Source organism: Herpailurus yagouaroundi, unplaced genomic scaffold (genome assembly GCF_014898765.1).
Source record: "Herpailurus yagouaroundi ecotype Mexico unplaced genomic scaffold, PumYag 140, whole genome shotgun sequence".
Classification (NCBI taxonomy): Eukaryota; Metazoa; Chordata; class Mammalia; order Carnivora; family Felidae; genus Herpailurus; species Herpailurus yagouaroundi.
The window spans coordinates 56,975,567-56,987,877 of record NW_024412395.1 but is presented as its reverse complement, the minus strand read 5'-3'; the positions used below and the strand labels follow the sequence as shown (position 1 = coordinate 56,987,877).

Genomic DNA, 12,311 nt, shown 5'->3' with positions numbered 1-12,311 from the left:
ACATATATACTGCTACACACACACACACACACACACACACACACACACACACTGCTCATGAGAACCAGAGGAACATGCTACACTAATATGTCACTACACTCAACATACAAGATTGTTATATGACTAGGCAAACACTTCAGGTAACACCAAAATTTGTGAATGAGGGGGGAAAAAGCAAATCTAAGAGGAAATATCAGCCATGGGAAAAAAATTTATTTTCTTTTAAACTGAAATCATAAGGGTTCCTTTAATCAAAAAAGATCTGACCACTTAGTTCCAAGAATATAATAAATGCCAAGTCTATGTGGTAGGTAAAATTTAAATTTCCTGATGGCTTAACTGGCAGACTATTAAAATATCTGATGCTTTATATCTGGTATCTTCTAGAAAGATCCAGTTTATGGATACCTGTCACATTGTTTTCATCAATTTTACACATTTAACTGATTCCTCTAAACGGATACTGGTCCACTATATAGAAGAAAATTACTCCATAAAGTTTACATCAGATATCTGGAAAAGTCACATTTATAGTCATGGCTACTATCAGCTGTCAAGTCAAAGAATATTGGAGAAAACCAAGAATTTTTAATATATTCTGGTTAATTTATCATCTAAGTGACATATGTAGGATAACAAAAAAATTGAAATGCTTAAGCCAAATTCTGCATTTTTAAAAGGTTCTTTTTTTCTGGCTTTATATTTAATTGCAACTATGATTTAAAAAGCCATGGTTAAAGTAAATTAATAGGAACCATAAAAACAGAGTTACTAAATAAAGTACACACTAAGATTTCTTTTTTTCTTCCCTTCCCCAGATTATTTAAAACATTTTTTTTTTAATTTTTTTTTTTTAACGTTTATTTTTGGGACAGAGAGAGACAGAGCATGAATGGGGGAGGGGCAGAGAGAGAGAGGGAGACACAGAATCGGAAACAGGCTCCAGGCTCTGAGCCATCAGCCCAGAGCCCGACGCGGGGCTCGAACTCACGGACCGCGAGATCGTGACCTGGCTGAAGTCGGACGCTTAACCGACTGCGCCACCCAGGCGCCCCTAAAACATTTTTTTTAATGGTAATATACTGGTATCTTGGTTTGCACTGAAAACTAGTTAATTCCAGGGTTTCTCAACATTGACACTATTTTCATTTGGGGCTGGGTATTTCTTTGTCGTGAAGGGACTGTCCTGAGCATTGTAAGATGTTTGACAGCATCCCTGGCATTTACCTAACAGATGCCAATTGCACTGTCCCCAACAGTTAGGACAACCAGAAATGTCTAAACACTGACAAATGTGTTTTGTGGAGTAGAAATTTCTTTCAGTTGAGAACCCCTGGTCTATTCCTACTCAAAATACCTTCTTATTTGGTAAAAATTACTTCAATAATTTTAGGGGCTCTTCACAGGGGATCTCCAGATAGCCTCAGCAAGATCAGTAAACCCTGCAACCACATGCAGAATAGTCTAGGTATGTTTCCATTTGTGTATGCGCTCTGGCATGTTTTCTGAGAAATGTTTTACAGTTTTCATCAGGTCCTGAAAGAGTTATCCCAAAAATGGCAATGAAAAAAAAGGGTTAAGAATTAGTGCTTCAACTAAAAGATTCACTGTGTCTTGAAGCTATTTTTTCAAAGAGAAACACTGAAAATACTATTTTATACACAGCTAATAATTTGCTTGTCCTATCAGTTATCAGGCACCACACTTACAAACCTTTCATTCAACAAACACTTACTGAGTACATCCTGTATGCTAGGCACTATGTTACTTATTAAGTATCTGAAAGCTAAACTTAGGTTCTCCCTCACCAAAAAAAGAAAAGACAAGATTAACAGCAGCATAAAGTCTGTATTTATTGCATACAATCACCGAGAATTTCTGCTTCTCTAAAGTGAACATAAGAAAAAAACACACTAGTTATAAAACTAGTATCTAAAGATAAAATAAAGGTAAATAAATAAAATAAATGTAATTTACTTTTTTGGTAAAAAGACTTAAAGTAAATCTAAAAGAAAGAAACTCATAGATCCTCATATGAATAAATTATTGTCCAAATATTTCTTTCCATGTTTTCCTTCTTTCCCCGTCTTAAAAAACACAAAAATGTACTGAGTGGCATGCTACCAGTCAGTCAGTAAACCCAGAGAATACCAAGTTGAATAAGAAAATGTGAGACGACCAAGTGCCTAGTATCATGCCTAGAGCAAAAGCTCACAGGCCCTTCTCTTCCCCTTCTTTCTGTCCTCCAGAAGCTCACAGTCCCATCTCCAAAAATGTCACACGTCTTAAGGTTTCTCTTTTATCTTGTAGGTGTTCCACAATAAAATCCTCTTTGTGATTCAAACTATGTAAGCTAACTAAATAAATAATAGCTAACTGTAAAACATCTGAATAATTTTAATTCTATAAATCTACATAAACATTTCTCTCTTTTCTTTTTTTTAGTGAATTGTGGGATATTCATACAGTGGGATAACATACATAAATAAAAATGAATAAATTAGAGGTACATCTATCAATATGAACAAATATAAAAAACAATGTCAAGTACCAAAAAAAGAATCAAACAACATATAGAGTTTGTTTAAATTTACATGAAATAAAAAAATGATCTATAATACTAGTTAGGTTTGTTCCCTTTTTATGTATGCATAAGTTATCAATAGTCTAATCATATGATAAGCAAATTCAGTACAATGAAAGAGAAGGGAGACGGAAACAAAATCACTGAGGGTTATACTGGGCCCGTTAGCAATATCTGTAAGAATTTTTTTTTTCTTAAGTTTTTATTTTAATTCCAGTTAATTAATATACATTGTTATATTAGTTTTTAAAGCAAATAATCCCCACATATCCTCTTCTTCCTATAGTACAGTGTAAAGTTTACAGGACCACTAGCTTTTTTTGGATTCCACAACTGTGATCTACAATGTAAAGAGCCACTGCATTCAATAAGTGGTCTGGGGGTAACAGATACCAGTACAATCATAAATACAAAAGGAACAGCCAGAGAAGAGTATGTCTACTTTAAGATTGCCAAAAGGATTTCGGCTAGAATGAGCACAATGAAAGAACGATACTTAAAAATATGTGGTAAATAAATCTTTACGAATAAGTTATTAAATTGTATCCATAAATGAACTTGTCACCACAAATAATTAACACCATCATATCTAGTCAAAAGCTAAACTACGAAGAGAATACATCTAGCATAGAAGTGATTTTTATAAAAAGAATGAAGACTTTTCTTTTATATACTGATAACAATTAACTGAAAATATTACATAATAAAATTGCACTTCACAGATGAGATGTTATATTGATAATGGTAAATCACACAGAAAAATTGTACACACACGACATCAGAGACTTCCTGGTGAGGAAAAAACACTTGCAACTCAAAATGAAAAAATATTATATTATTTACATATTTACCTGCACAGCAAGAGAAGCTGCATTGTCAGAAAGCAAAATTTGCTCCCCTGTGGAAATACAATGAAAGGTCTGAGTCAAAAGTGAGATTGCTAAACAAGTATAATACACTTATAAATGTTTTTATTTTAAAACACTATTCCTATTTTGAAAAATAAAAGGTACAGCCTTTCATCAAAGTAATTACAAAGTTCTCTATCAATGCTATTGTGCAATCATAATTTTGATTAAATTATCACAATATGTACACAATGATAAAACAAGACTATTTCCTCCAAAACTATTTGATCATTTATCGTATTTTATCAACAATATTTAATTAAAATCACTCACTTAAAAACAAATTCATTTTTCAAGTTTTCAAGAAATATTATTCTTCTTTTCATTAAGTAAAACAGTATGTTCTCAAACCCCTCTAGTTAAAAGTAAAAGCATTCAAAACCATATAAAACCAGCTTGCAGTTAATATTGCACAGAGTGTCTAGGTCTGTCACACAAAAGAAAGATGACAAGTTTGCAGCAATAAAAATTCCATGCTTAGAAGACTAGGGCTGCTGCCTATTAGTCTTCATTACTTTGCAGTCTTCTGACAACTGCAGCAGGCTGCCGAGCCCCAAATGGGGTCCATAATGTGATCTGATGATATATGAAGAGCTGCTAAAGGGAGCCTGAACCATCCTAGCCTATACATTTTAACAGTTCCTTTCTACTGAGAGCCCACTTTACCACAGGACTTCAAAAATCTGCTGTGTCAGCTATTGGTGCAGTAAATCTGCCAACTGCTCCTGCAACCACATCATTTTACGCTGCCTACAGCAGCCAATATAATGAGTCAATAATAAACTAAGAACCTTATAGGCCATGAATAGTTGGTTTACACTGGCAGATACAAGTTTAGGCAAACTCTCCAATACAAATTAGATGAGAGAATCCCTTCTTTATGTTTTATGTTCTCTCAGAAGTAAATGACATTATCGACAGGTTTTTTTGGTAATAAATACATTTTTATACATAACCATTTTTAATCGTGAACAAGTACCTACCTTTCAGTTGCTGATATAAGGTAGCATTTTCGGGCCAAGGCTCTGCAGCTGTGGAAACGAGGCAGTGATAATCAGGTATATAAGGCAAACACATATCAATAACCAAATTAATAAGCACAAACATTTGCCTAGAGCATTTAACTGAAAGTCGATCGCCAAGGTTACCTTATATATATGGCAATAATCACACCACCTTAGATCATATGGTATCCTGTGTAAGTAGGTTAGATAATTTCTTTTACATGCATGTTTGGTTTCTTATTTGGTGGTGGGTTATATTGTTGTTATTTTTGTTGTTGTTGTTTTAATGGAGAAGAAGTGGAAGACATCTTGCCCAATCAAAAGTGAAAATTTATTTATGTATTTTAATATGAAATTTATTGTCAAATTGGTTTCCATACAACACCCAGTGTTCATCCCAACAGGTGCCCTCCTCAATGCCCGTCACCCACTTTCCCCTCCCTCCCACCCCCCATCAACCCTCAATTTAGTCTCAGTTTTCAAGAGTCTCTTATGGTTTGCCTCCCTCCCTCTTTTTTTTTCCCCCTTCCCCTCCCCCATGGCCTCCTGTTAAGTTTCTCAGGATCCACATAAGAGTGAAAACGTATGGTATCTGTCTTTCTCTGTATGACTTATTTCACTTAGCGTAACACTCTCCAGTTCCATCCATGTTGCTAAAATGGCCATATTTCATTCTTTCTCATTGCCAAGTAGTATTCCATTGTATATATAAACCACAACTTCGTTATCCATTCATCAGTTGTTGGACATTTAGGCTCTTTCCATAATTGGGCTATTGTTGAAAGTGCTGCTATAAACATTGGGGTACAAGTGCCCCTATGCATCAGCACTTCTGTATCCCTTGGGTAAATTCCTAGCAGTGCTATTGCTGGGTCATAGGGTAGGTCTATTTTTAATTTTTTGAGGAACCTCCACAATGTTTTCCAGAACGGCTGCACCAGTTTGCATTCCCACCAACAGTGCAAGAGGGTTCCTGTTTCTCCACATCCTCTCCAGCATCTATAGTCTCCTGATTTGTTCATTTTAGCCATCAAAAGTTAAAATTTAAAAACTGAAACAGCCTATATGCTATTACTTTAGCCTCCAAAAAACAGACATCCCAAAATGTTACTTATAAGATACTGAATTTGATTCACTATCGAAAAAAAGTGAAACAATATTTATAATATTTTACTGTAAACTTTTAAGAAAGTAAAGTTTAAAAAAAATTTTTTTTTCAACGTTTATTTATTTTTGGGACAGAGAGAGACAGAGCATGAACGGGTGAGGGGCAGAGAGAGAGGGAGACACAGAATCGGAAACAGGCTCCAGGCTCTGAGCCATCAGCCCAGAGCCCGACGCGGGGCTCGAACTCACGGACCGCGAGATCGTGACCTGGCTGAAGTCGGACGCTTAACCGACTGCACCACCCAGGCGTCCCAAGAAAGTAAAGTTTTAAACAGACATCACTGTATGAAAGAATCAAATATATCTCTTTCAGGCTATGCATCTTTCCTTATAAGCTGGTGGTATTTAAACCTACAGAAGAATCTTACTGTATTCTAGAACATTCCATTGCCTTGAACCCACCACCACCACTCCATAAAAATAAAGTGGTGTAACATGATGAAGCAGTACCTACACTGTAAAATAAAGCTACTAGTAAAACTAATGTTAGGCCTGAGTCCAGGCTTGACTATAATTCTTAACCTCTCCTTAAGATGCACTAAACAGTCCAGGGAGTGTGGGTGGAGGGAGGAACGCTTTAATTTGTTTTTACTCATACTTCAGAATGAAAAGAAAAACACAGTATCATTATAAATTATAAATGCTACTTTTGGTTTGGTTTGGGCTATACAAAATCAAACTCATATTTAGGAATGATACCATGAAATCATCAAGCAAATAATGGACCATACATAGTTTTGTATGCTGTTGCTCATAATATTATATATATATGTAAAAGCTACTGAATTTCAACTCAGATACCAAAAAGCAGTAAAAATTAAATATTTATTGTATGTTACTGTAAAACTTTTAACAAAGTAAAATTTCAATAAGAGCCCAATTAACCTGTGTAACAGTGTTTTTAAAATAAAAGTCAGGGAAACAAAAACAAGCTGACATAAGCAAATTACTAAAAAATAACCTTTTAGGATAAATTGTATGGTCAGCACACCTACACTGTTTACATCTATATGAGAAACAATAAAATGAGGTTCATTCGTTATAAGATCCTACATCATTGAAGATTCAATTATTTAAAAAATGATTCAATTATATGCATCTTAATCTTATTAAAGCAATAAAGCAGAACATCTACAAAAATTTCAAAGACGCCGAAACTAAGTTTCTTGAGGGCACAGATATGTCCCATTTATATGTTACTCTGTACCATGTTTTGCATATAGTAATTGTGGAAAGAAAGAAAGAAAGAAAGAAAGAAAGAAAGAAAGAAAGAAAGAAAGAAAGAAAAAAAGACATTTGATTAAACCTACCATTCTATTCCCTAAACACTCAGGCTAACCAAAGCTTTACTGAACTTAACATTATCAACTAGGCTAAAGTCATGGAGTGTGCTAATTAAATAGTCTGGTTTATTTTAACTTATGATTAACTGGGTTTTACATGTACTAAACAAAGATTACTTTTCAAAACAATGGAATAACATACACTTAGCACTAAGCATATACTCAAAATAATTTAAGTATTCTGTGACTACTCAGAAGCTACTTAACTACACTGCAAAACTGCAGAGTTCTCATATGAACAGCAATTTACGTGTTCAGTAGTAGTTCCAGGTAACAGTTAATTTATTATCACCACCATGAATTCTCCAGTTCTAATACAACAGACATTTGTGAAAGTAATCTTGAGACATAACACCTGACTACAAATAAAAATAAAGAAGTTGCCTACAAATACTAAAATCTCTGTTATAAATAAGGAACTAAAGATGCAAACTGGGGTGAAGGGGTGAAAACTGGAAGTTTTTCATTGATCCATGATACAAAATACATTCCAACTCAGAAACTACTGTTGAAAATAAACTCTAAAAAGTAACTCTGCCAAAACATCTGATGTTATCTTCACAAATAGAAACTTTCATTTAAAAAGAGAAGGCAAGGGGCGCCTGGGTGGCGCAGTCGGTTAAGCGTCCGACTTCAGCCAGGTCACGATCTCGCGGTCCGTGAGTTCGAGCCCCGCGTCGGGCTCTGGGCTGACGGCTCAGAGCCTGGAGCCTGTTTCCGATTCTGTGTCTCCCTCTCTCTCTGCCCCTCGCCCGTTCATGCTCTGTCTCTCTCTGTCCCAAAAATAAATAAACGTTGGGAAAAAAAAATAAATAAAATAAAATAAAATAAAATAAAATAAAATAAAAAGAGAAGGCAAATAGGTTGCCTCTGTGTGTGTGTGTGTGTGTGTGTGCGCGCGCGCACGCGCGTGTTTAGCAGCCTGGCATTCTAATATATCCGTGGTCAAGGAGGCAAGAAATGGTAGAGTATGCAAGAAATGATCAACTGCCTATCTCACCCTTGAGCAACTCAAAGTATACAAACATCACTGATTTAAGTGCATCTCCCACCGGAACCAGCTCAAATAATTACATTTTAAACATGACATGGGAGAAGAAATACCTAGAGTGTTATTCAATAGAGTGCCAAAAGTGAAAATTCTAAGTTGTGTGGCATGGCAATGGATCTACAATCCAACCATGCAGGTATCTTTCTAGGAAATGAACTCTATTAACTGCCTTCATAAGTAAATCCATGAATCACGAACATTATTATGACACATAACAAATATGAATGGCTGTTCCTTGGTTTGGGCAATATTAATTGAGGTTTTTTTTACTGAGAATACCCATTATTGAAAGACAAAGCCCAAAAATGCAACAGCTTTCCCTATACATCTTTCCCAAGGCTAGACAAGTCAATATCCACCCCTTGCTCCTAACCACATGTAAATGAGAGGGAAATTAAGAATTTAAAATTATGGTGCTGACAACAGACCTTAAAAATCTGTAGCATTTAAAAAGAAACATCTTAATAATAAAACATTTTCATCTCTTACTGGTTTTACTTCCATCGACCTAAAATGTTTTAGACCATAGACTAATTCAATAGTGAGTAAAATGTCACGACTCACCCAAGCTATGTTCAATTTCTTTTTTTTTTTTTTATTTTTTTTTCAACGTTTATTTATTTTTGGGACAGAGAGAGACAGAGCATGAACGGGGGAGGGGCAGAGAGAGAGGGAGACACAGAATCGGAAACAGGCTCCAGGCTCTGAGCCGTCAGCCCAGAGCCCGACGCGGGGCTCGAACTCACGGACCGCGAGATCGTGACCTGGCTGAAGTCGGACGCTTAACCGACTGCGCCACCCAGGCGCCCCAGCTATGTTCAATTTCTACCACCAAAAGTACTCCCTGGTGTGAATTCATTGCCTTTTTAAACTTACTTTTGGGAAAGGCTAGCCTTGGAATAAATACAGAAGGTAAAACTCAAAGCTTCTGAAAAAGAGTTTGGTAGGAAATGGGGACTGAGAGAGAATGCTGTCCAATGCTATCAAGGTGCAAGATACTGGTATTATCTGTGCCTCAAAAGTAAACTTTATACTTAACACACATCAATGGTTGATGTGGCTCTTGGAATAAAGATCAGAATCCTCAACTTGGCCTTACATATCACCGTCTCTACCTCTCTGGCTTTCTGCCTTCTGGCCTCATCATAACTCCACTCTGCCAACTCTACACTCCAGCTACACTGGCCTTCAGACAGCTTCTGACTGCACCATGTTCCTTCCTGACCCAAAGATTCATTTGTGCTGTTTCCTCTGCCCTGGCACTATCGTTCACTCCTAGTATGGCTCAGCTCACACATGCTGAGATCTCGGGCCAGCTTCCTGGACGTGCTACCTGAGCAACTGCACATGGCTTGCACTTAGAAGGACTCCATGCTTGATTTTAAGTCTATTACACGCTGCTATTACAGTCTTGGTATTGTTTTGAACAAGGAGCCTCATGTTACCATTTTGCACTGGACCCTACACATTATGTTGCCAGTCCTATCCTCAGGGATGTCTTCACTGACCTCCCCAAATAGTGCAAATACTCTCTTTACAAGCTTGAATAGCACGCACAGTCCTTTGTACCACTTATCAAAGATAACATTTTTACACTGATATGAGGACTACCTGGTTGATTATCTCCCCTACTAGAACATAAACACCATGAATCCAGTGTTCATTTCTGCTCTTTGCTCACTACTTCATCCCTGGAACTGAGCACCTAATAGGCAATCAGTAAATGTTGGCTGAATAAATGTTTTTATTATTACCACTATCAGCGCTGTTATTATTCTGTACTGTTTGGGTTAAGAATGCAGCAGACAAGATAAAGAAATTACAAAACATGGCCAAAAAGAAAAAACTTTACCAAGTAAATTTAATACTACAATCAATAACCCAAATACAAAACTATCAAGCAGCTGCCTAAATAACTGGCAGAATCTACTTCTATAAACTTACCTGTGCACTGACCCTAAACCTGGAAATTTGTTTCTTTGTTTCATATCAAATATATAGTTCCCATTTGATATTCCTGTTGTAGCATTCCTAAGACAAACCAAAGGCCTTCAGTTATCTGACCAGTCATCTCAGTATTCCCCTTTCCACATCCTACAACTCTAACCCAGGCATTACCACTTTTTAAAATCTAACCCCAATCGATGAAATATTTGAGGTCCAAATATTTCAAGTCCAAACAGATATAGGAATCATATGGTTGGTATTCCTAAGCTAACAAATCACGCACATTAAAAAGCATACATTAAAAAAGAAAACAGAATTAAAAAATAAATTGAAGTCCAAGCTCCAATACTTTCTTCCTATACTTGAAAGGATTGTCTTACATAACACAGGGTGTATACACGCCATTCCACTTTGGAAAACAACTGCTCTAATTAAATAACTACTTATTTGACATTTCAGCAGGGAACCCAGTTGCTCACATCCACTTGAACAAAGAAGAGTCCTCTATTCTAGTGAAATCATCTTTTTTTGACTATGAGAAAAGGTTGGAAAGAACACACACAAATTAACTGGGGGAGTGGGGGGGGGGGTGGTAACAAGACCCTCATACCCCACCAGAATACTTACTGCTATATACTTCATGCTTTCTCACCTTTGTGACTTTGTTCAACTTATTCCCCTCTGGACAGAATACTCCTTTCACCACAAATACCCAAATCCTACACCTTTTTCAACACCAAGTTTAAATGCCACCTACCTCAAAAAGGCTTTTGCACTGAACAAATCTACTTTCTTTTATCTATATTGTCCATAACAGTTTGTACTTGTTTTATATCATATATTACTTTCAACTCTATTCTATTATTATGTCAATACCTTATCTTTCTAAGCAGTAAGTTCCTAGAATACAAAAAAATTCCTATGGTCCTAAGATTATTTATTAAAGACTTGGCTTCTCAATTGCTCCAAATTGAATGTGGCCAAAATATGAAATACAAATTAAGCTAAATTTAATTTTTTTGTCTGAGTGTCATTAAAGCTAATATCTTTATTACAACAGTTTCAAAGTAAAACTACCTACCTTTCAGAAATTCTTTCACAATAAGAAACTACTATATCATTTTCATAACAGCAATAACTTACTCTAAGGTACTTAGTGGCCGACATTAATTATCTAAAATCAGAATGACTTCTTATTCCCTAGCAAAAGACCCATGAAAGTTTTTTTTATCATTTTTATAAAGAAAAAACATATTCCTATTCTATAAAGAAAAAAAATCTAGAAATAAAGCAAATATGAGAGCACCTCATAACTAAGTTTCTATCCGATTAACATTATTAAAAGTCTTTTACCTACTTAGCCTTTTACCTACTCTCAAATTCTGCAGAGGCAAAACTGCCATGATTATTTTATATTTAGTGCCTCTTTTACCAGAAGCAAAGGAGATGCCTCTTCAAGTTTCAGTCTTCAGTGGAATGGTAAGCTTTTTTATCAAAATGAGTGTTTTTAAATTTTTCAAAGAAATTTTCTCCATTCTTTAAGTATTTATGTTGGAAGAGAACAAAGTTTAAAAGAAAAAAAAGAGGATACATACTCTTGGGACTTTTGAAAGCCGTAAGATAAAATAAACGAAAGCATATGTAGTGTTAGAAATGTACACAGGGTAAAACAATACCCATAGCCCCCCAAAATACATATTTGCTTCTCATTTAATTACGTTTAAAGCATCTACTATTTTTAAGCTTTATCAACCAACACAACATAACAACAAAAAAATCAATATTCTTTACTACTAGTCCATTATAACTTTTAGAGAAATGACTACTGGTCCATAACTTCACATATAGCTATCCCTATGTCTCTTACAGATGCTATATTTACCTGCAGGTAAATTATTCTCCCAAGTATCAACTTGGGTCACTCCAGGGGCAATGTTTTATCTATGCCATTCAATACAGACTATTCCACGGTATGGAAATGCTATGACCTAATAAACATCTCTTGATGATCTCATCTAAGAGGGCAAGAGAGGGGCCATGGAAAGAAGTGCCCTCTGTTATTTTTTAAGTTCTGCATTCTTAATGCACAACATGACTCTTCTGGCATATGAATGTAGGTGAAGACATAATTTGTAGAATAATAGGCACTAATATTACATGCTGCTTCTGTACTGTCATATTTCCAATCCATCAAATTGATTAATGCTATAATAACTCTACACAACCCTATCATTTGTGCACTAATGAAGTCAAACCCAGTATATCCTTAGGCAACTAAATTCCAAAAGCTCCTTCCTGTATGTCATC

General features: G+C 35.7%; 1 protein-coding gene across 1 annotated transcript in view; it reads right to left on the bottom strand.

Moving 5' to 3' along the window:
* The window catches only part of MTX2 (metaxin 2), a 67,019-nt gene that overhangs the window by 39,799 nt on the left and 14,909 nt on the right, over positions 1–12,311 (bottom strand). The window contains exons 2-3 of the mRNA XM_040475467.1: positions 4,476–4,523; positions 3,436–3,482 (exon numbers count right to left, since the gene is read on the bottom strand). Of these exons, the coding sequence (XP_040331401.1) occupies positions 3,436–3,482; positions 4,476–4,523 (95 nt within the window). The remainder of the gene's footprint in view (positions 1–3,435; positions 3,483–4,475; positions 4,524–12,311) is intronic.